The following is a 26,217-nucleotide window of genomic DNA, read 5'->3' on the forward strand; positions in this document are numbered from 1 at the left end:
GCTTTAGCGGGCTTTGGCGGGCTTGCGGGGTGTACCAGCCCATCCATGACAGTTTCCAAAAATGTCATGAGAAATCCGTCATGGATTAATAGGTTTCTTGTAGTGCGTGCCGCATGCGTATGTCCACATATTCGTCCCACATATGGGTTGGGTTTGGGGGTGCTGGACAGCTCGGATGTATATGGGGGGGTTTTGTGGGGGCTAGTCAGGTGGCAATTTCTTGACCAGGAAGTGACCAAGTTGCTTCACCAGACGTATAGGAAGGGTTTGAGGAGTCACATTGTAGATGCTCTAAGTGTACATGAGTAGGAACCCACAAATTGTTTTCCTGGACAAAGGAGGTTGGTTTCCTTTCACTCTCTCTTTGACAAAAGACCAATGATTCCTCTAAACTAAGTAGGTGGAAGGGCAGCTAGGTAATATTTGGTCTATGACTCCACTAGTCCATCGTGGACTAGGAGGAGGGAGAGAGGATGAGTCCATAGCCTTTCCATGAACCAACCCCTCTCATCCCTCCAACTTGGTGGGGTTCTCTTCTGGGATCTTAGAGCTCTTTGTGGGATTCTTTCAACATTCCTCCTCTTTGAGTGGATCGCCTTCTTTTTCCTTGTTGATTTGTGGATCATAATATTTAACAAGGGCTTATATTTTGTTGACTTGGTCTTGCCTTGACATATTTGACTTTGAGCGATCTTAGCCTCAATTAGGAAGACCCCTGGGTAATTTTTATTTATAAGGATGTTGGTGATGTCTCGTGCATTAATTGTATAGAGATTTATTGGGACATATGTCCAAAAGATGTACTCCCTTCGTCCCAAAATAAGTGGTGTGGTTTTAATTCAAATAAGTCCAAATTTGAACTAAAACCACACAACTTATTTTGGGAAGGATGGAGTATAAGTCATCTTATGATGACATACATCAACATCATACAAAACAAATATTATGCTCTAGTATTCTGCTAACTATTCTTGAAAGTTTAAGGTAATAAAGTTGGACATTTTTAGTGCTCGAGGAACCAAATTTAAATGGATAGATAATCCACACGCTTCAGTTACCAAAAGCACATCATGTATTCAAGAATGAATGTGCCCTCATTTATGATTGGGATACTTGACAAATATGCATTTAGTCCATAAATGGACCACCGGAGAGCCACTATCAACTTTGTTGTGTATGCAAGGCAATACACTTACATGCTCACTTCTAAGGAGTTTGATATGCTCGTAATCATGGTTTAGTTGGACATTGTTTTGGTGAGGTATGTGGATATTAAGAATTCATGTCTTGTTACATCCTCGCTCTTGCGCGAGGAGCTTTATCCTACAAAGCGCCTAAAATAAACCATGGCATCATTAGGGATGCAAACAATTTTGTGGCACGTTAAGAAGCTACCGGGTAGGTTGAATGTCCAGGAAATTTTATTCCCAACATTAAAGTGGAGACAACATATCTAAACCACATACTACGGCCATGAACGCATGTATACCTATGCGAGTAATGGCAAGTTACCATTGTTGCCAAAATCATTAACATTATCTCTCATGTAATAAAATATGAGTTCATGATCAAGCATATGATGTTTATTTTATGAAGTTTTGTGGTTCCGCTTATTAAAGGCATACTATCCGTTCTCTTATATGTTAAAGTCATGGGTCTAGAATGCCTTTTGATCCTGGAAATGAGGACCGTTGTATAAACCAACTACCATAAAGTATTGTGCTTCCCATTGTGAGATAGAATGATGTACTATAAGTACTGAGGCTTAGTGGCATCTCATTAGTCATTCTAACTCTTTAATTTGGTGTATTATTTCTATCGAGAGTTTGTTTATGATGTTTGTTAACCTTATGACAGTAAGAAGTTATTGGAATTGATCTCTAAGTGTAACAAACCAAGAAATAATAGGCGAAGGCAACCCCCCGCCCAATGACCGTACTTTGATCGAAGGACCCATAACAACGTCTAGTTTAGGTCCCTAGCCCCTTAACACTATACACATATACAAGGAGGAGAACACACATTTTTGCGTGTGTGACATATGGGATAAACCCCCAAACTCCTAAATATCGACATGGGAAAAGAAGTACCGAAGGGCCAAATGCCACCGTTGGCCACCCGGAAGTTTGTTCCAACGATGTCCTTCACGTCTACATTGGCCTGCTGCACATCCGCAACACCACCATGAGGTTTCCACACATCCATTTGGGTTCTACATGTGGTGGTAAAGTCCTTAAGTGCATGGGCTCAAGTTCTAATCACAGGTGTTCTACCACAACTATAGGATATTTACAGTTAATCTCGCAAGTCGCAAGCACCTGTTCTATATATAAATAGTTGATCCACACTAATTATGTGTCTCTCAGCATGCATACATGCCAACTTATTTTTTAGTTGCATGCCCTGTACCACTATCTACCAATTTTTTGTAACCATGCAACTCATCCACATCAATAAGTCATTCATGTTTGACACATCACTAAAATGCCATCTCATCATAGTTACCACTCACACTTTATCTAGGTCATTAGTGTACCATTTTTAGCATGTGTTCCATTATCTTCTAGTGTCAACAATCACGAGTCCCAAACTTTCGCACGAGAATCACATCGTCGTGGAAGATACTCGGGTGACTAGGTCCATCTCTCCTCACGCATCATGGGTCGCCTTTTGGACCCACTCTAGTCACCACCGATGTCCTCGCCATTGCCGTCAATATTGGCGGCAATGTTAGAATGGAGCATCACACCACCCTATCCTCGCGCTATGCATCCTATCTTATGCATTCGCAAAAGCCAAGACCCAACAAACACGTTAGGATCAATGCAAATCCTCCATGACCCTACGACTCCCTTGAGATTGGTTGTACCAACGACGAACTCATTGTGAACGCAACGACTCTCCTGTATACACTTTCATTTGTCATCCACGACCTCGACGTTCAAGCACCGCGTCTCCTCGCTCAATAGTCTCACCCTTTATTGGTGAATAGGTCGTAGAACTTCGACGACCGTGGTAGGGTAGGGCTAGGGGTAACGCTAGCTTATATTTGGGATCCCTCCATCAACTTTGACGACGAGTCGTTTGTTCGAGGTTATCGAGTGCTCAACTTTGGGATCCAAGAGGGACTTGTATGGCGTCGCTTGCTCTTCGTGTCTGAGTGGAAGTTTGTCTCATTGTTTTTAGGGTAGAAGTCGGCCGTGCAAAATTACCCCTTTGCCTCTCTCACGAGTGCCCACGCAACTAGGGTTTCTCCGCCTCTCGTCGGCGCTGTCGCCAGCCCGCCTCATCTCTGGCGGTCTTAGGGTCATGGAGGTGTGATGGATCTTGACTCTTTCATGATGACTTCCCAACTATTTAATACAAATTCTGCCTGGCTCCGGTGAGGGAGGGCGCTGATGACGGCACACCTTTGGCTCGCTTTAGTGCTTGTAGTCGTCGCTAGGTGGTTTACTTGGATGTAATTTTTATGATTTCAGGTATTTCTTGTATTGCCATGAAAGATGATGAATAGATGATGAAAAGCTTACCTTCAACCGGTTGATGCGCGCGCGGGCATCCGCCGCTTGCATAGCCGTTAGATTAATCCTGATCAAGCGGCCACGCTGGCCACAAGGCAGTCCCGCGCGACGAGTAGTTTTCTTACAATAATGGTCTTGTTTCAGTTGATTTCTGCAACACATGACTAGTTTCAAAAGGAAAGAAAAAACGATTCGGCGGTGAAGTTTTTTTCTGCAACTGGGGTCTTGTTTCAAAAGATTTCTGTAACATATCTTTTGTTTCAGAAAGAAAAGAAAGGGAAAACTTTGCTTTTGCCACTCTAGCTTTTGCCTACTTTGCTTATGCCACTCTATATTTTGACATATCACTTTTGCCACTCTTAGTTTTTGACAATACATTACAAATGCCATTCAGTGGCAAAAGCAATTTCATTTTTGCCACTCTAGATTTTGACAATGTATCGCAATTGCCACTCTAAAATTATTGCTTTTGCCACGGAATGACAATTGTGATGTATTGTCAAAAACTAAGAGTGGCAAAAATGAAATGTCAAATTCTAGAGTGACATAAGCAAAGTGGTCAAAATCTAGAGTGGCAAAAACAAAGTTTTTCCGAAAAGAAATGGTTGTGAAGGTTTTTTTTTGCAACAAGGGTCATGATTTAAAAACATAGCCCGAGTTGCAGCACCGCAGGAGCGCCCAACGTTAGGGAGTGAGTGGTCAGACATTGCAACGTGAGGCATGTTTCAGAAACATAGCTCCGGTTGCAGAAAACGTCGAAGAAGCGCCAGGCGTGAGAGGTCGCCGCCGTCGTGCTCGATTGGAGCTAGCAGCTGCTCACGGGGCTGAGACGGAGGAGGAGCAGCAACTCCGGCGAGCACGGTAAGGACTAGTTCTCCGGCGCGTCGGCGGCAGCGATTTTGCGGTGGTGGCGACTGCCTTGGGCAGAGCTGTGACAGGACGATGGTGAGGGGATTCTGTTTCTGAAACTGAGTGGCTGTTGCAGGAAGTATGGAGGTGGTCACACACGTTCGATGGTTAAATCAGACGGCTGTCAGGATACTCATCCAACGGTGCTCCATGCGGCCGATGTTTCTAATACATCCGCCGGAAGACGCGTAGCTTTGTTTTTTTAGGTAAGTCTGGCCTCGCTGTTGCGTCGGTTTTTTTAGTATTGGGCGGAGCTCGCTGGAGTTTGAAGGCCCGAAAGGAAGCTAGACACGGCCACACGGGCCCAACGAGCCTGACTTTTATATCGCAATGGTAGAGCGGCCCAACTGTTCTTTTAGATGAGGGGGAGCGGCCCAACTAAGCAGGGAAAGACTGTTAGAGTGGAGAGAGAGCGGCCCAACAAAGGCGGAGGCTTCCCTCGAAAAAAAAGGCGGAGGCGGGAAAAGGCAAGCCACCACTGAAAGCCGGGAGCGGGAGAGAGGGGGAGCCATGGAAATCGACGGCGATGGCGGCGGCGGCGAACCGGAGGACAGGGGGCGAATGGAGCTGGTGGACCTCCTGGAAGGCATCCGAACCTCCGAGGTTCGTCCTCTCTCTCAGCCCAACGCGTCTCGCGGTTGCCGCGCCGTCCATTTCCACGCCCCCTCTAGGGTTTTACTCTGGTTCGAGGTGCCGCGGCCGAGCTCAGATTTGGTATGCGTGCGAGCGGGTACCGGATTCGGCTGGATTGCTAATTGGAGTCTCGGAAGCGGGCGTTCTTGGGTGGGATTTGGTACCCGTGATGCTTCCTGGTTGCATTAGGGGGGAGGGGGGCTCATGCTCGATTGGTGTGATTCTGGGCAGCAATTTATTTTCCATTCGATTCCAACCATTTCATTTTTCAACACGGCAATTAGAGGCTAAAGTTTGATGGGTATGACACTGAATCGAATGGTATGGGCTAACTTTCTACTGATTTTGATAGGTTTTGGAGAGCAGAACTTGCCTTATCAACCAACTCGAGGGTTCCTCCCAGTTCTCTGCAGAAGATCTGGGCCTAATACTTGAAACCCTCACTGTATCCTTTCTCCATTTCGGTATGATTCCCTTTGATGCATGACGGTGTTATATTGGAAGAAGTCACTGATTCAGCTTTCCATTTAGTGCTGTTACTGTTGTTGCGTGTGTTCCCTTAATGGCACTTTAGGCATCTTGGGATGAGTCCAGATGTTCAGGTGTATCACACTGCCTGCTACACAAGTCAGTTTTGCAGGTTGTTCTGAAATGCGCTGAGTTAGATACAGCCGCATGTCTGCCGCAATTTCTTACTCTGGGTGCAAAGGTACTTTTTGCCTTTTTCAAATGCAGTCCTGCTTCACTTCATCTGCCAATATATAGCTGCAAATCTGATATCTTCCTGAATCAATGAATCCTGTACCAGGCCAGCTCATGGTGTGGGAAGCATCTCATATGGTTCACCGAATCTATTGATGAATCTGAAGCACTTCAAGAGGAAGAGCACAACTGTTTATGCCTAGAGGTTGTGGGAACAACACCTTTAATTCTGATTAGCTTGTTTTTGCTCCATTGGTGACAAATGGATAACTGTGTTAACAGAAATCTTCTGCATGGCTAAGGCTTCTCAGACCTCCAGATATGTTATAGCCTAAAATGCCCAAAGTTCTAACCATGTATCCTGCCTTCTGTGTGATATCACTATATTCTGTATAGCTGTCACTGGGACCTATATATATAGTATTCTTATATACATAAATCATGGGCAGCATCTCATTGTATGAAGACATGAAGTTAGATATCATACGAAGCAAAATGCATATGAGTATTTTCAAGACAGACCTTTATGTTCATTTACAGGAAAGATACAGTATAATAATATTAACTGGCACATTTCTTCACTAGTATGTCCACTTTAATTTTGTGGCCAATGTTTTTTCATCTGTAGTACCATCACGTCCAGTTTAATCATGAGGTAGAGGTTCTGATAAAGATTCAACTTCTTGACTGCAGATAATTTCACTGACCTTAAATATCTCTATCAAGCTCCTTCCAATGGCGGCAAAATGCATCACTGTTGATGTCGTGCATACTATTGGTGGTTTTATTTCGGAATTGCTAACACTGACGGAAAACTCAATAGTTGACAAGGTAATACTCCTTATCTTCTGCAATTGTTGCATCAACTGGTTTAACTACACAGGCAATGGGAGGCATCTACATGGGAGAAAGCTATACTTTTCTGAGGCATAAATCACTTTATTTCCCTCCATAACCATCCCGTTTGATTGTGTCCTCTAAGATAGTTTTATATCTTACCTTCCTTAGCTATCCTCGCTTCTGGAAGCCATATGTAACTATGATATCTAAATGGAAAACGGTTATAATGTGCTGCTTGTTAAAGTACACATGTTACTTCTCACATGATGTCATCATAAGAACTTCTAGGCTTAAAATTACTTGCATGTTTTTTAGCTACTTCAAGTGGGCTATTTTGTAAAAATATTGGAATTGCATCCTTAAAACGGAAAAATTTCCATAGCAGTGGCAATGGCATATACCATATTGAAATGTTAATATTCCAGCAATGACATCATCTGGTATATGCTCTCTGATAAATATCTGTTGACAGACAGTTAATGGAACTGCAGCACATGTTGCCAAGGCTGCACCTGCTTTTCTGGATGAAACCATCAAACTGTGCAGAGCATATTGTGAGGCTGCAAAGTCAGATATCGGCAGAATTTCCATGCCTACAGAAGAGATAACTGTGAAACTCCAATTACCAGATCTTACAAGCGACGTGGTCAGGATTACAGCATGCACTATTCAGACCTTGTGTAAAATAGGAACATATGCAGCATCCAGTGGTGGAAGCCAGGTGGCTTTATTGAATGTGTCATGGAAGGGTGTAGTTTCCTTACTGCAACTTGGCAAAGGACTGATAGAAGTAAAAGTTAGTGTCAGTGATATCATTTCGACTCTTATCTCCCTTGTCATTGAATCTCTGAGGGTTGCTGCGGATACATGGTGTACGTCATTACAAGAAGCCCTTGGTGTATCTGAAGCTAGAAGGGCATTCTTACCAATCAAGTTTTTCTTAATAAATGCTGTAAGGATTTGTTCTGTATACCCATCCGAAGCACTGACTATATACAAGGACATGATCAGGTGTGTATTGGTGATATCATCCTCAAGCATTTTATTCAGCAAAGATCCCCTGTTGAAAGCAGCTTATGAGCCACTTGTTGAATTATTGGAGTCTAATTCCTTTCATTTACTAGACACACTTATGAAGTCATCAGAAGTAAGACTAGAGTCGAAATGCCAGCTTGTGCAGTATTTTCTGGAAAATGAAGAAGCTAATGGTCCAGCTCAAGTGGGGCAGAATGATCAGAGAGAGATAAATTTGGTTTCATTGAGCTGCATTTTCTCTCTGGATCCTGATGTCGATAACAGAAACAGAGCTCTTTTACCTGCTAAACTTATTGTGTTTTTGCACTTCCTCACTATTTCCCCAAACTTGGACGAAGAGGTGGTCATTGAATTATCTAAAAAGCTACAATCTCTTCTCAATATGTTAACATTGGAAGATGTCTACTCATTTGTCCTTGGCTGCCATATTCCTACAGTTTATAGTGCTGACCATCCTCCTGTAGTTGTCTGGCAACCTGTGTATACTTTTCTCATACAAGCCCTGAAGACTTATATGATTGCTGCTGCTGCTGCTTCAAGTGTTGCTTGGAATGAGGTGGAAGCCTTCCTACTTGAGAGCCTTTTTCATCCCCATTTCTTTTGCTTGGAAATTTTAACAGAGCTATGGTGTTTCTTCACGCGCTGTGCTGAAAGTGAAACTTCAACTTATTTAATCAACCAACTATTTCTTCTGTTAAAGACTGCAGCGTCATCAGAGAAAGTTCTTGCACCTCTCAGTGCTTTCCGGAAGGTTGCACGTGCATTCTGTATCATCTTGAGCTATGCATCATGTGCAACTGTTGATCAAATTTATACCTGTGTGCTGAATGATCATAACTCTTCCAAGTCATCAGTCCTGCACTTAGCGTTGTTGATGGAAGGATTTCCTTTTGATTCATTGTCAGATGGTATAAGGGTGCATGCTGTAAACCAATTGTTCACTTCTTTTGTCGGGTATCTACAGAGCTCCTTGAAGAATCATGGTGCGATTGTTTTGCCAACTTCTAGTTCCGGGGTAATAGGTCTTCCTGTACATGCTCTAGCCTCCGCATTGCAGCGATGGTAAGTCCCTTCTTGTAGTATTATCAAGTCTGATGAATGGATGCTGATTTTATGCTCTTGTTTCTTTTTGCAGCGAAATAAAGGACTATAGCCTCATAGATGGGAAGAGTATTACCACTATGTTTAAGTTCAGCATCTCCCTCATCAATCTGTATAGAACTGCACCTGACAGCAGTAAGGGCCACCTTGCCCAGCTCATTAGTTCCGTATTGGATATTATCTCAAACATGAGGCATCTGTGTGCATTCTATCAGATGGAGAAACTAACTCTAGAGTTGCACACCCTGTTCATGTCTAGTTCTGACAATTCAAAGGCAGTGCTGTCCCAGTGCAAACCATCACTAGCTTCATTTATGGCAATTCTTGGTCACTTGAACTCCAGCGAAGATGATTCTAATTCACTTTGTTCTGCAATGCCGGATTTATACCATCTCTTGGTGAGGGAAAGGCACTGGGCACTCGTTCACCTAGCAATGGGCTCCTTTGGCTACTTTGCTGCCCGCACATCTTTTACGCAGCTCTGGAGATTCGTTCCTGGAGATGCTGCCCTTTCATATAATACAAATACAGGGGTGGACATTGACGAGAACGGATTCATGTTGGAACTGAGAGCCTTTCTTCAGAAAGAGGTTGCTTTACGCGCTGACAAATGGTCTGAAGAGCAGGTCTGCTTTCTAGTTTCAGAGGGGAGAGTGCTGAAGAAACTGGTTGAAACAACATCTGAAATTCCACAAGCTCCAGAGCGCGAGGAAAAAGCTGCCATTTCAATGGATGTCAACACAAAGAAGAGGAAGTTGCCAGATGGAATCGGCGAAGGGATGGCGCTGCTACAGAATGGTCTCAAGGTGATGCGAAGCGCTCTTGATGAAACTGATTCAGCAGAGCTCAAGGACAGGCTTGCGACACACTTGTCACGCCTCGAGAGTGCAGTTTCTCAAATTGCAAGTTTCTCTGACAAAATCTGATGCTCCTCGCCGCTTCTGTTACTCTTCAGTTGTCAGATGGTAGCCTGCCTTGCTGCCCCCATGTAACTTATTAAGGCACAACAGCTAATTGTAATGCACGTTGAGAATCAAAGCTAATTGTAGGTGTCCTGTTAATTCGTGGTATTTATATCTTGATATGCTACTGGGTCAAAGGTTAAGGCTGACTTGAAGACGACTATTTCTGTTGTGAGCAATTGTACATTCGAAATCTGGAATGACGAAACATGTCAACTGAATACATATTTGTAACATGCGAGTTAAAAATGCACGGATGAAGTGAATGTTCGTTGATCAATGTTGCTTGAAACAGGCTAGATTTAGCAGGAGCTCCTAATCTGGAAAACAAGAGGGACAGTTTCTTTGCTGTAATCCTCTAGTTTTCAGCATGCTCCAGTGTACTTTTTGCTTGTACCTAGTACCTTCAGGAGCTTGACAGCATCCTCTGTTTCCAATCCTTAGAGTAGCAGCAGATAGGTACATGAACATCTAACCATTAGTCACGAGAAGATATGTCGCAATTCAAACTTTGAAGTATACAAAATGAAGCCTGAAATGTATTTATACAAAACAATGATTTAACAAGGTATCAAAAGCTAACTTGAATGCTTTTTGTTAACATATTTCGACAATAGGTTCAACACTACATCTGAAAAACAATCGTTTCAACAATATAGTATGCTAATTAGCTAGCCAGTGAGTGAGCAACCCTATCCAACAAAAGCAAAACTAGTGGGAAGGGCTAAATATATATTGTAATATCTGTTTCGCGGGAAAGGCTAAATATATTTATACAAGGAAGGAAGATTTTTCCTCATCGTGTCCAGGTAAAGGCAAAGGTTAGCTAGGCATTTGAACCTGACAAAATACTAGATCACGGTTGACCAGGCAAAGCCTCAAGCAATCTTTATTGTTGTCTTGTACTGCCTGGCTCGTATGCTAGCTACCTACTTCCTTCGTCCGATGAAGAGTGTATATCTAGAAATTTTAAGATAAATTATGGAGTTAAGTAAAAAATGCATTAGAAAGGTGCAAGTCACTATCTCTCTCCTCTTTAATTACCCAACCCTCAATGAGTTAAGTGCATGTAGAAATTAAGAAGACCATGTTTAGATTGCTATTGGTCTTGATTACCGTGTGATGAGAGAAAAGTATTTTTTTTGTATTTTATAAAATGCATTGGAAAGATGGAAGTACATTCTTTTGTGGACAAATTTTGAAGCTAGATGTACACTCTTCACCGGACGAAGTGAGTAGTGCACTTGGTTCTTCCTTCAGTTATTATTGGGGAGCACGTCACCTCACATTGAATAATAACCACTAGTGGCGCATACAGATTATTACTAGTATTTTCTGTACTTTTTTAGCTGATTTCTCTGCACTCCTCCCAAATAGATTTGTTTTCTTGAAGAAAACAAATAGAAATATTGCTGGGAACTGACAAGGCAGCTGACTGCGCTTTACACCGCTGGTATGTCGACGGCAGAGCCCACTTGCTGGTAGCAAAGCGAATTATCCGTACGATAACTACTAGTCTTAGCATATGGCCGTGTATGGCAGAACTGTTCTTTATTTATGCCAGCAGGCAGAGGGTTTGATCTGTTCACACATTTCTCCCATAAATCTGAAGAAACCAGTCTCTTTAATTGTTTTTTTTTCCGAAACGGAGGCAGCGACAGTTGAACCAACGTTTCTTTTTGGTGAGGTCGATGGCTCCTCAACAAATGGTGTAAACGAAAACCTACTCTCATGGCATCTGCGAACTATACGTTGTGGGATCAACTCCAATTCGCTCAGCATCCGTCCTGTTTATAATTTGGGTCGGCAGTGCATCCAACATGCTGACCCGTATTTGCATGTGTGACCGGCTTGCCACCATTATTTAACAGTTATACACACATTCTGAATAGTTCACAAGCAAACAAAAATATCATTGTTTCACAACCAAATAAATATAGCATACTTTACAAAGCGAATAAAAATTAAATTGTCTCAAATGAATTTTTTAAAAAGATACACCTATTGGTTGCCAACATAAACCCACATATGCTCAACCAAATCATTTTGCAGCTGAATGTGAGTTTCCTATCACGCATCTGATGATGAAATTGGATGAATTATGCAAGCGTTGTCGCTCCTCCTCCGTGCTCAGGCACAACATTGTCACCCTGAAACTAAAACCCTTGATCGTAAATACATTTCGGGCGCTCATCATCCACAATCATATTATGCATGATCACATAAGCAGTCATCACGTCCCACAACTTCTTGGTGCTCCAAGTTCTAGCCGGATATTGAATGATGCCCCATCGAGATTGCATAACACCAAAGGCACGCTCGACATCCTTCCTAGCACTCTCTTCCTCTTGGGCAAATCTTTTCATCTTTTCTTCGACAGGGTTGTGGCTTGTCTCCACAATAGTGGTCCATTAAGGAGAGATACCGTCACCTAGGTAGTAACCTTTGTTGTAGTTGTGGCCATTGATGTTAATATTGACCGGCGGGCTGATGTCTTTGGCAAGCCTTGCAAACACCGGCGAGCGTTGAAGCACGTTGACGAAGGAAATATGCCCTAGAGGTAATAATAAAGTTGTTATTTTATATTTCCTTATTCATGATAAAGGTTTATTATTCATGCTAGAATTGTATTGATTGGAAACCTAAATACATGTGTGAATACATAGACAAACACTGTGTCGCTAGTGAGCCTCTACTTGACTAGCTCGTTAATCAAAGATGGTTAAGGTTTCCTAACCATGGACATGAGTTGTCATTTGATAACGGGACCACATCATTATGAGAATGATGTGATGAACAAGACCCATCCGTTAGCTTAGCATATTGATTGTTCAGTTTTATTGCTATTTCTTTTTTTATGTCAAATACATATTCCTTCGACTATGAGATTATGCACCTCTCGGATACCGGAGGAATACCTTGTGTGCTATCAAATATCACAACGTAACTGGGTGATTATAAAGATGCTCTACAGGTATCTCCGAAGGTGTTTGTTGAGTTGGCATAGATCGAGATTAGGATTTGTCACTCCGAGTATCGAAGAGGTATCTCTGGACCCTCTCGGTAATACACATCATAAGCTTGCAAGCAAACGACTAAGGAGTTAGTCATGAGGTGATGTATTACGAAACGAGTAAAGAGACTTGCGGGTAACGAGATTGAACTAGGTATGTAGATACCAACGATCGAATCTCGGGCAAGTAACATACCGATGGACAAAGGGAATTACGTATGTTGTCATAACGGTTCGACCGATAAAGATCTTCGTAGAATATGTAGGAGCCAATACGAGCATCCATGTTCTGCTATTAGTTATTGACTGGAGAGGTGTCTTCGTCATGTCTACATAGTTCTCGAATCCGTAGGGTCCACACACTTAATGTTTGATGACGATATTGTATTATACGAGTTATGTGATTTGGTGACTGAATGTTGTTCGGAGTCCCGGATGAGATCATGAACATGACGTGGAGTCTCGAAATGGTCGTGAGGTAAAGATTTATATATAGGACGATGGTATTCGGACACCGGAAGTGTTTCAGAGGGTATCAGGTACTAATCGGGTCACCGGAAGGTGTTTCGGGTACCCCCGACAATGCTATGGGCCATATGGGCCTTGTGAAGGAACACACCAGCCCACAAGGGGCTAGTGCGCCCTATATGACTATAGGAGGAGGAGAAGGAAAGGGGGAAGGGAAAGGAAAGTGTGGATTAGGATTCCCACTTCCTTCCCTCACCCCCTCTGTCCTTCCCCTTCATGCATACATGGAAAGGAGGGGGGCGCAGGGCAAGGCAGGGCCCTAGGGGGCGGCGACCGACCCTAGGGCGCCCCTGGCTGCCTCTCCTCCCCTCCCACCTATATATATGTGGGGAGGGGGCACCTCACAAGTACACAACATCAATTGTTAACCGTGTGTGCCCCCTCCATAGTTTACACCCCCGGTCATAGTTTTGCGGTGCTTAGGCGAAGCCCTGCAAGAATCACTTCACCATCACCGTCACCACGCCATCGTGCTGACGAAACTCATGTACTACCTCGACACCTTTCTAGATCAAGAAGGCGAGGAACGTCACTGAGCTAAACGTGTGCAAAATCGGATGTGCCGTACGTTCGGTGCTTGATCGGCCGGAGCTAGAAGAAGTTCGACTAGATCAAACACGTTGTCAAATGCTTCCGCTTTCGGTCTACGAGGACACGTAGACACACTCTCCCCCTCGTTACTATGCATCTCCTATATTGATCTTGCGTGAGCATAGGATTTTTTTTTGAAATTGTATGCTATGTTTCCCAACAGTGGCATCCGAGCCAGGTCTATGCGTAGATGATATGCACGAGTAGAACACAAAGAGTTGTGTGCGGTGATCGTCATACTGCTTACCACCAATGTCTTATTTTGATTCGGCGGTATTGTTGGATGAAGTGGCCCGGACCAACCTTACATGTCCACGCACATGAGACTGGTTCCACCGAGAGACATGCAACTAGTTTTGCATAAAGGTGGCTGGCGGGTGTCTGTTTCTCCTACTTTAGTTGAATCGAATTTGACTGCAGCAGGTCCTTGAAGAAGGTTAAAACAACAAACTTGACGAAACACCATTGTGGTTTTGATGCGTAGGTAAGAATGGTTCTTGCTAGAAGCCCATAGCAGCCTCGTAAAACTTGCAACAACAAAGTAGAGGACGTCTAACTTGTTTTTGCATGACATGTTGTGATGTGATATGGTCAAGACATGATGTGATATACGTTATTGTATGAGATGATCATGTTTTGTAAAAGTTATCAGCAACCGGCAGGAGCCTTATGGTTGTCTCTGTATTGTATGAAATGCAAACGCCATGTAATTGCTTTACTTTATCACTATGCGTTAGCGATAGTTGTAGAAGCAATAGTTGGCGAGACGACCACGACGCTACGATGGAGATCAAGGTGTCGAGCCGGTGACGATGGAGATCACGACGATGCTTTGGAGATGGAGATCAAAAGCACAAGATGATGGTGGCCCTATCATGTCACATATTTTGATTGCATGTGATGTTTATCTTTTATGCATCTTATTTTGCTTAGTACGGAGGTAGCATTATAAGATGATCCCTTAACTAAATTTCAAGGTATAAGTGTTCTCCCTGAGTATGCACCGTTGCGACAGTTCATTGTGTTGAGACACCACGTGATGATCGGGTGTGATAGACTCTACGTTCACATACAATGTGTGCAAGACAGTTTAGCACATGCAGAATACTCGGGTTGATCTTGACGAGCCTAGCATGTACATACATGGCCTCGGAACACTGGAGACCGAAAGGTCGAACGTGAATCATATAGTAGATATGATCAACATAGAGATGTTCACCATTGATGACTAATCCATCTCACGTGATGATTGAACATTGTTTAGTTGATTTGGATCACGTATCACTTAGATGACTTGAGGGATGTCTATTTAAGTGGGAGTCCTTAAGTAATTTGATTAATTGAACTTAATTTATCATGAACTTAGTCCTGATAGTATTTGCATATCTATGTTGTAGTTCAATAGCTCGCGATATAGCTCCCTTATTATTTTGATATGTTCCTACAGAAAAACTAAGTTGAAAGTTGATAGTAGCAATGATGCGAACTGGGTCCATGATCTGAGGATTATCCTCATTGATGCACAGAAGAATTATGTCCTTGATGCACCGCTAGGTGACAGACCTATTGCAAGAGCGGATGCATACATTATGAATGTTTGGCAAGCTCGATATGATGACTACTTAATAGTTTAGTGCGTCATGCTTTACGGCTTAGAGTCGGGACTTAAAAGACGTTTTGAACGCCATGGAACATATGAGATGCTCCAAGAGCTGAAATTGGTATTTCAGGTTCATGCCCGTGTTGAGAGGTATGAGACCTCTGACAAGTACTTTACCTACAAGACGGAGGAGAATAGCTCAGCCAATGAGCATGTGCTCAGAATGTCTGGATACTACAATCACTTGAATCAAGTGGGAGCTAATCTTCCAGATAAGATAGTGATTGACAGAATTCTCTAGTCACTATCACCAAGTTACTAGAACTTTGTGATGAACTATAATATGCAAGGGATGATGAAAACGATTCCCAAGCACTTCGCGATGTTGAAATTGGTGAAGGTAGGAATCAAGAAAGAGCATCAAGTGTTGATGGTTAACAAGACCACTAGTTTCAATAAAAAGGGCAAGGGAAAGAAAGGGAACTTCAAGAAGAATGGCAAGCAAGTTGTCAATCTCGGGAAGAAGCCCAAAGCTGGACCCAAGCCTAAAACTGAGTGCTTCTACTGCAAAGGAAATGGTCACTGGAAGTGGAACTTGTTGGGGAATGTAGTAATTTCAAAAAATTTCCTACACACACGCAAGATCATGGTGATGCATCGCAACGAGAGGGGAGAGTATGTCTACGTACCCTCGTAGACCGAAAGCGGAAGCGTTTATCAACGCGGTTGATGTAGTCGTACACCTTCACGATCCGTCCCGATCAAGTACCGAACGTACATCACCTCTGCGTTCAGCACACGTTCAGCTCGATGACATCCTCGCCTTCTTGATCCAGCAAGAGGGGCGAAGTAGTAGATGAGTTCCGGCAGCATGACGGCGTGGTGATGGTGTTGCTGAAGAAAAATCTCCGCAGGGCTTCGCCTAGGCACTACGAAAACTATTACGAAGGATAAACTAGAGGGGACGGGGTTGCCGACACACGGCTTGGTGTTTCTTGATGTGTCTTGGGTGCTAGCCCTACCCCTCTATTTATATGTTGAGCATTGGGGTCGAAACTTGGAGTAAAAGCCTCCACAAAGTCAGTTTCACCCGAAAGGCAAGAGTCCTTCTCGGACTCCAGGGCCAGACGCCAGGGTTCCCGGTGCCTGGATGCAGACGCTAGGGACCTTGGCGTCTGGCCTCTGGACTCCACAAAACTTCCTTTTGCGCTTTCCAAAAATCTTATGGGCTTTCCCCTTTGGCCCAAATAAAGTGTTCTCGTACCCAAACATTTCGAGAAACATCCAGAACCCCTTCCGGTGACCTAACACTGTTATCCCATATATCAAACTTTATCTCCGGACCATTCCGGAGTTCCTCGTCATGTCCGTGATCTTATCCGGAACTCCGAACAACATTCAGTTACCAACATACATAACTCGTAAATACTATATTGTCAATGAACGTTAAGCGTGCGAACCCTACGGGTTCGAGAACTATGTAGACATGACCGAGACACTTCTCTGGTCAATAACCAATAGCGGAACCTGGATGCCCATATTGACTCCTACATATTCTACGAAGATCTTTATCGGTCGAACCGCATAACAACATACGTTGTTCCCTTTGTCATCGGTATGTTACTTGCCCGAGATTCGATCATCGGTATCTCAATACCTAGCTCAATCTCATTACCGGCAAGTCTCTTTACTCGTTCTGTAACGCATCATCCCGCAACTAACTCATTAGTTGCATTGCTTGCAAGGCTTATAGTGATGTGCATTACCGAGAGGGCCCAGAGATACCTCTCTGACAATTGGAGTGACAAATCGTAATATCGATCTATGCCAACTCAACATGTACCATCGGAGACACCTGTTGAGCACCTTTATAATCACCCAGCTACGTTGTGAAGTTTGGTAGCACACAAAGTGTTCCTCCGATAATTGGGAGTTGCATAATCTCATAGTCGTAGGAACATGTATAAGTCATGAAGAAAGCAATAGCAGTAAACTAAAATGATCAAGTGCTAAGCCAACGGAATGGGTCAAGTCAATCACATTATTCTCTAATGATGTGACCCCGTTAATCAAATGACAACTCATGTCTATGGCTAGGAAACTTAACCATCTTTGATTCAACGAGCTAGTCAAGTAGAGGGATACTAGTGACACTCTGTCTGTCTATGTATTCACACATGTACTAAGTTTCCGGTTAATACAATTCTAGCATGAATAATAAACATTTATCATGATATAAGGAAATAAATAATAACTTTATTATTGCCTCTAGGGCATATTTCCTCCAGTCTCCCACTTGCACTAGAGTCAATAATCTAGTTCACATCTTTATGTGATTAGTTCACATCTCTATGTGACTAATACCCAAAGGGTTTACTAGAGTCAATAATCTAGTTCACATCGTATGTGATTAACACCCAAAGAGTGATCATGTTTTGCTTGTGAGAGAAATTTAGTCAACAGGTCTGCCACATTCAGAGCCGTATGTATTTTGCAAATTTTCTATGTCTACAATGCTTTGCATGGAGCTACTCTAGCTAATTGCCCCCACTTTCAATATGTATCTAGATCGAGACTTAGAGTCATCCAGATCGGTGTCAAAGCTTGCATCGACGTAACTCTTTATGACGAACTCTTTGTCACCTCCATAACCGAGAAACATTTCCTTATTCCACTAAGGATATTTTGACCGCTGTCTAGTGATCCACTCCTAGGTCACTATTGTACCCTCTTGCCAAACTTATGGTGAGGTACACAATAGGTCTGGTACACAACATAGCATACTTCATAGAACCTATGACTGAGGCATAGGGAATGACTTTTCATTCTCTTTCCATTTTCTGCCGTGGTCTGGTTTTGAGTCTTTACTCAACTTCACACCTTGCAACACAGGCAAGAACTCCTTCTTTGACTTTTCCGTTTTGAACTACTTCAAAATTTTGTCAAGGTATGTACTCATTGAAAATATATCAAGCGTCTTGATCTATCTCTATAGATCTTGATGCTCAATATGTAAGTAGCTTCATCGAGGTCTTTCTTTGAAAAACTCTTTTCAAACACTCCTTTATGCTTTCCCGAAAATTCTACATTATTTCCAATCAACAATATGTCATTCACATATACTTATCAGAAATGTTGTAGTGCTCCCAGTCACTTTCTTGTAAATACAGGCTTCACCACAAGTCTGTATAAAACCATATGCTTTGATCACTTTATCAAAGCATATATTCCAATTCCGAGATGCTTGCACCAGTCCATAGATGGATCGCTGGAGCTTGATCACTTTGTTAGCACCTTTATGATCGACAAAACCTTCTGGTTGCATCATATACAAATCTTCTTTAGGAAATCCATTAAGGAATATAGTTTTTACATCCATTTGCCAGATTTCATAAAATGCGGCAATTGCTAACATGATTCGGACAGACTTTTAAGCATCAATACGAGTGAGAAAATCTCATCGTAGTCACCACCTTGAACTTGTCGAAAACATTTTTGCGACAATTCGAGCTTTGTAGATCTATCATCGTCCGTCTTCCTCTTGAAGATCCATTTATTCTTAATGACTCACCGATCATCGTGCAAGTCAATCAAAGTCCATACTTTGTTCTCATACATGGATCCCATCTCAGATTTCATGGCCTCAAGCCATTTCACGGAATCTGGGCTCATCATCGCTTCCTCATAGTTTGTAGGTTCGTCATGGTCTAGTAACATGACTTCCAGAACAAGATTACCATACTACTCTGGTGCAGAACGTACTTTGGTTGACCTACGAGGTTCGGTAGTAACTTGATCTGAAGTTTAATGATCATCATCATTAGCTTCCTCACTAATTGGTGTAGTAATCACTGGAACTAATTTCTGTGATGAACTACTTTCCAATTCGGGAGAAGGTACAATTGCCTTATCCAAGTTCTACTTTCCTCCCACTCACTTCTTTCAAGAGAAACTCCTTCTCTAGAAAGGATCCATTCTTAGCAATAAAATATCTTGCCTTCGGATCTGTGATAGAAGGTGTACCCAACAATTTCTTTTGGGTATCCTATGAAGATGCACTACTTTGATTTGGGTTTGAGCTTATCAGTTTGAAACTTTTTCACATAAGCATCGCAACCCCAAACTTTAAAAATGACAGCTTTGGTTTCTTGCCAAACCATAGTTCATACTTTGTCATCTCAACGGATTTAGATGGTGCCCTATTTAATGTGAATGCAGCTATCTCTAATGCATAACCCCAAAACGATAGCGGTAAATCAGTAAGAGACATCATAGATTGCACTATATCCAATAAAGTATGGTTATGACGTTTGGACACACCATTACGCTGTGGTGTTCCAGGTGGCGTGAGTTGCGAAACTATTCCGCATTGTTTGAAATGAAGACCAAACTCGTAACTCAAGTATTCTCCTCCATGATCAGATCCGCAGAAACTTTATTTTCTTGTTACAATGATTTTCCACTTCACTATGAAATTCTTTGAACTTTTCAAATGTTTAAGACATATGTTTCATCAAGTAGATATACCCATATCTACTCAAATCATCTACGAAGGTCAGAAAATAACGATACCTGCCGCGAGCCTCAACACTCATCGGACCCCATACATCAGTATGTATTATTTCCAATAAGTCAGTTGCTTGCTCCATTGTTCCGGAGAACGGAGTCTTAGTCATCTTGCCCATGAGGCATGGTTCACAAGCATCAAGTGATTCACAATCAAGTGATTCCAAAAGCCCATTAACATAGAGTTTCTTTATGCGCCTTACACTAATATGACCTAAACGGCAGTGCCACAAATAAGTTGCACTATCATTATTAACTTTGCATCTTTTGGCTTCAATATTATAAATATGTGTATCACTACGATCGAGATTCAATAAAGCATTCACCTTGGGTGTATGACCACAGAAGGTTTTATTCTTGTAAACAGAATAACAATTATTCTTTGACTTTAAATGAATAACCGTATTGCAATAAACATGATCCAATCATATTATGCTCAACGCAAACACCAAATAACATTTATTTTAGGTTCAACACTAATCCCGAAGGTAAAGGGAGTGTGCGATGGTGATCTTATCAACGTTGGAATTACTTCCGACACACATCGTCACCTCGCCCTCAACTAGTCTTTGTTTATTTTGCAACTCCCGTTTCGAGTTACTACTTTCAGCAACTGAACCACTATCAAATACCGAGGGGTTTGTGATGTCTACTACACAACCTTCTTCTTGTAGACGTTGTTGGGCCTCCAAGTGTAGAGGTTTGTAGGACAGTAGCAAATTTCCCTCAAGTGGATGACCTAAGGTTTATCAATCCATAGGAGGCATAGGATGAAGATGGTCTCTCTCAAGCAACCCTGCAACCAAGTAACAAGGAGTCTCTTGTGTCCCCAACACACCCAATACAATGGTAAATTGCATAGGTGCACTAGTTCGGCGAAGAGATGGTGATACAAGTGGTATATGATGGTAGATAATGGTTTTTGTAATATGAAAATATAAAAACAGCAAGGTAACTAATGATAAAAGTGAGCGTAAACGGTATTGCAATGCAAGGAAATAAGGCCTAGGGTTCATACTTTCACTAGTGCAAGTCCTCTCAACAATAATAACATAATGGATCACATAACTATCCCTCAACATGCAACAAAGAGTCACTCCAAAGTCACTAATAGCGGAGAACAAACGAAGAGATTATGGTAGGGCATGAAACCACCTCAAAGTTATTCTTTCCAATAAATCCGTTGGGCTATTCCTATAAGTGTCACAAACAGCCCTAGAGTTCGTACTAGAATAACCCCTTAAGACACAAATCAACCAAAACCCTCATGTCACCTAGATACTCCAATGTCACCTCAAGTATCCGTGGGTATGATTATACGATATGCATCACACAATCTCAGATTCATCTATTCAACCAACATATAGAACCTCAAAGAGTGCCCCAAAGTTTCTACCAGAGAATCACGATGAAAACGTGTGCCAACCCCTATGCATAGGTTCATGGGCGGAACCCGCAAGTTGATCACCAAAACATACATCAAGTGAATCACGTGATATCCCATTGTCACCACAGATACGCACGACAAGACATACATCAAGTGTTCTCAAATCTTTAAAGACTCAATCCGATAAGATAACTTCAAAGGGGAAACTCAATCCATTACAAGAGAGTAGATAGGGGAAGAAACATCATAGGATCCAAATATAATAGCAAAGCTCGCGATACATCAAGATCGTGCCAAATCAAGAACACGAGAGAGAGAGAGATCAAAAACATAGCTACTGGTACATACCCTCAGCCCCGAGGGAGAACTACTCCCTCCTCGTCATGGAGAGCACCGGGATGATGAAGATGGCCACCGGAGAGGGATTGCCCCCTCCGGCAGGGTGCCGGAACGGGTCTAGATTGGCTTTCGCTGGCTACGGAGGCTTCTAGCGGCGGAACTCCCGATCTATTGTGCTTCCAAATGTTTTTAGGGTGTATGGAGATATATAGGCGGAAGAAGTACGCCAGGGGAGCCACGAGGGGCCCATGAGGGTGGAGGGCGCGCCCAGGGGTGGTGGGCGCGCCCCCTACCTCGTGGCCTCCTCGAAGCTTCCCTTACGTGGACTCCAAGTCTCCTGGGTTGCTTTCCTTCCAAAAATAAGTTCCGTGAAGTTTCAGGTCAATTGGACTCCGTTTGATTTTCCTTTTCTGCGATACTCTAAAACAAGGAAAAAACAGAAACTGGCACTGGGCTCTGGTTAATAGGTTAGTCCCAAAAATGATATAAAAGTGTATAATAAAGCCCATAAACATCCAAAGTTTATAATATAATAGCATGGAACAATAAAAAATTATAGATACGTTGGAGACGTATCAGCATCCCCAAGCTTAATTCCTGCTCGTCCTCGAGTAGGTAAATGATAAAAACATAATTTTTGATGTGGAATGCTACCTAACATATTTATCCATGTATTTCTCTTTATTGTGTTAGGAATATTCAGATCCATAAGATTCAAGACAAAAGTTTAATATTGACATAAAAATAATAATACTTCAAGCATACTAACTAAGCAATCATGTCTTCTCAAAATAACATGGCCAAAGAAAGCTATCCCTACAAAATCATATAGTCTGGCTATGCTCTATATTCACCACACAAAATATTTAAATCATGCACAACCCCGATGACAAGCCAAACAATTGTTTCATACTTTTGATGTTCTCAAACTTTTTCAATCTTCACGCAATATATGAGCGTGAGCCATGGACATAGCACTATAGGTGGAATAGAAGGGTGGTTGTGGAGAAGACAAAAAGGAGAAGATAGTCTCACATCAACTAGGCGTATCAACGGGCTATGGAGATGCCCATCGATAGATATCACTGTGAGTGAGTAGGGATTGCCATGCAATCGATGCACTAGAGCTATAAATGTATGAAAGCTCAACAAAAGAAACTAAGTGGGTGTGCACCCAACTCGCTTGCTCACGAAGACCTAGGGCATTTTGAGGAAGCCCATCATTGGAATATACAAGCCAAGTTCTATAATGAAAGATTCCCACTAGTATATGAAAGTGACAACATAGGAGGCTCTCTATCATGAAGATCATGGTGCTACTTTGAAGCACAAGTGTGGTAAAAGGATAGTAGCATTGCCCCTTCTCTCTTTTTCTCTCATTTTTTATTTGGGCCTTCTCTTTTTTATGGCCTCTTTTCTCTTATTTTTTTATCTGGGCTTCTTTGGCCTCTTTTATTTATTTATTTATCTTCGTCCAGAGTCTCATCCCGACTTGTGGGGGAATCATAGTCTCCATCATCCTTTCCTCACTGGGACAATGCTCTAATAACGATGATCATCACACTTTTATTTACTTACAACTCAAGAATTACAACTCGATACTTAGAACAAAATATGACTCTATATGAATGCCTCCGACGGTGTACCGGGATATGCAATGACTCATGAGTGACATGTATGAAAGAATTTTGAAAGGTGGCTTTGCCACAAATACGATGTCTACTACATGATCATGTAAAGCAATATGACAATGATGATGCGTGTCATAATAAACGAAACGGTGGAGAGTTGCATGGCAATATATCTCGGAATGGCTATGGAAATGCCATAATAGGTAGGTATGGTGGCTGTTTTCAGGAAGGTATATGGTGGGTTTATGATACCGGCGAAAGTTGCGCGGTACTAGAGAGGCTAGCAATGGTGGAAGGGTGAGAGTGCGTATAATCCATGGACTCAACATTAGTCATAAAGAACTCACATACTTATTGCAAAAATTTATTAGTTATCGAAACAAAGTATTACGCGCATGCTCCTAGGGGGATAGATTGGTAGGAAAAGACCATCATTCGTCCCCGACCGCCACTCATAAGGAAGACAATCAATAAATAAATCATGCTCCGACTTCATCACATAATGGTTCACCATACGTGCATGCTACGGGAATCACAAACTTTAACACAAGTATCTCTCAAATTCACAACTACTCAACTAGCATGACTCTAATATTACCATCCTCATATCTCAAAACAATCATCAAGTATCAAAATTTATTATATCCCTCTTGGATGCCCATCATATTAGGACTAGTTTCATAACCAAAGCAAATTACCATGCTGTTTGGAGACTCTCAAAATGATATAAGTTAAGCACGAGAGTTCATCTATTTCTTCAAAATAAAACCACCACCGTGCTCTAAAAAGATATAAGTGAAGCACTAGAGCAAATGACAAACTACTCCGAAAGATATAGGTGAAGATCAATGAGTAGTCGAATAATTATGCAACTGTGTGAAGACTCTCTAACATTTAAGAATTTCAGATCTTGGTATTTTATTCAAACAGCAACTAAATCCAAACAAAATAAATTGACGCTCCAAGCAAAACACATATCATGTGGCGAATAAAAATATAGCTCCAAGTAAAGTTACCGATGAACGAAGACGAAAGAGGGGATGCCTTCCGGGGCATCCCCAAGCTTAGGCTCTTGGTAATCCTTGAATATTACCTTGGGGTGCCTTTGGCATCCCCAATCTTAGGCTCTTGCCACTCCTTATTCCATAGTCCATCGAATCTTTACCCAAAACTTGAAAACTTCACAACACAAAACTTAACAGAAAACTCGTAAGCTCCGTTAGCGAAAGAAAATAAAACACCACTTCAAGGTACTGTAATTAACTCATTATTTATTTATATTGGTGTTAAATCTGCTGTATTCCAACTTCTCTATGGTTTAGAAACTATTTTACTAGCCATAGATTCATCAAAATAAGCAAACAACACGAAAAACAGAATCTGTCAAAAACAGAACAGTCTGTAGTAATATGTAGCTAGCGCATACTTCTGGAACTCATAAAATTATCAAATAAATTGCTGGACCTGAAGAATTTATCTATTAATATTATTCAAAAAGAATTAACTAAATATCACTTTCCAATAAAAAATGGCAGCAATTCTCGTGAGCGCTAAATTTCTGTTTTTTACAGCAAGATCAACAAGTCTTCCCAAAGGTTCTACTTGGCACAAACACTAATTAAAACATAAAAACACATCTAAACAGAGGCTAGATAAATTATTTATTACTAAACAGGAGCAAAAATCAATGAATAAGAATAAAATTGGGTTGCCTCCCAACGAGCGCTATCGTTTAACGCCCCTAGCTAGGCATGATGATTTCAATGATGCTCACATAAAAGATAAGAATTGAAATATAAAGAGAGCATCATGAAGAATATGACTAGCACATTTAAGTCTAAACCACTTCCTATGCATAGGTATTTTGTGAGCAAACAACTTGTGGGAACAATAATCAACTACCATAGGAAGGCAAGACAAGCATAACTTCAAAACTTTAAGCAAATAGAGAGGAAACTTGATATTATTGCAATTCCTACAAGCATATATTCCTCCCTCATAATAATTTTCAGTAGCATCATGAATGAATTCAACAATATAACCAGCACCTAAAGCATTCTTTTCATGATCTACAATCATAAAATTTTATTACTCTCCACATAAGCAAAATTCTTCTCAATCGGAATAGCGGAAGTATCATAAGAGACTCGAATACTATAAATTGTTTCCATATTAAAAGAGTAATGTTCATAAAAGGGGTAATCATAATCATGACAAGTTTTATAAATATAATCACTACTTTTTATAGCATAAGTATCATCACAATAATCATCATAAGTAGGAGGCATGCTATCATCATTATAAATTTGCATATCAAAATTTGGGAGACTAAAAATATCATCTTCATTAATCATAGCTTCCCCAAGCTTGGGACAAACATTAATTGCAGCAAATATATTCTCAAAAACATCATCTTCATCAAACATAGCATCCCCAAGCTTGGGCCTATTCATATCATAAGCATAATCACTTCCATCATCAATAGTATGGATAGCACCAATAGTATAGCAATTATCATATTCTTCCAAGCAAGTGCCAAAAAGATTTTCAAGATCATAAGAAGTATCATTATCTTCCACAATTATATTTTCATGAGGCACAATAGTAATAGGAGCAGCACTATTTGGGAGAGATATCTTTTTACCTCTCTTCCTTTTTCTTTTCTTCTTCTTCTTCACCACATCATGTGTGGGTTCAATACTCTTTTTGGAGCTCCTTATTAATGAGATTGGTTGAATAGGAGGCTCTTCCTCGTTACCTGATTCATCATAAGAAATAATAGGAGGGCATTGGGAAGTCTCTTCCCTTTCATTAGTATTCTCTTCATCTTCTATTTGTTTTCTTTTCTTTATGTAGTTG

The 26,217-nt window shown here is 41.6% G+C and overlaps 1 protein-coding gene across 1 annotated transcript; it reads left to right on the forward strand.

Annotated features, from left to right (window-relative positions):
- The first annotated feature begins 4,901 nt into the window (after positions 1-4,901).
- On the forward strand, positions 4,902-9,937 carry LOC119287672. Its single transcript, XM_037567260.1, has 7 exons — positions 4,902-5,033; positions 5,416-5,508; positions 5,638-5,772; positions 5,872-5,970; positions 6,459-6,596; positions 7,078-8,702; positions 8,776-9,937. The coding sequence occupies exons 1-7, from the start codon at positions 4,941-4,943 to the stop codon at positions 9,665-9,667; spliced, it is 3,075 nt and encodes a 1,024-aa protein (XP_037423157.1). The 5' UTR covers positions 4,902-4,940; the 3' UTR covers positions 9,668-9,937.
- The last annotated feature ends 16,280 nt before the right edge of the window (positions 9,938-26,217 follow it).

This window comes from Triticum dicoccoides, chromosome 4A (assembly GCF_002162155.2).
Source record: "Triticum dicoccoides isolate Atlit2015 ecotype Zavitan chromosome 4A, WEW_v2.0, whole genome shotgun sequence".
Classification (NCBI taxonomy): Eukaryota; Viridiplantae; Streptophyta; class Magnoliopsida; order Poales; family Poaceae; genus Triticum; species Triticum dicoccoides.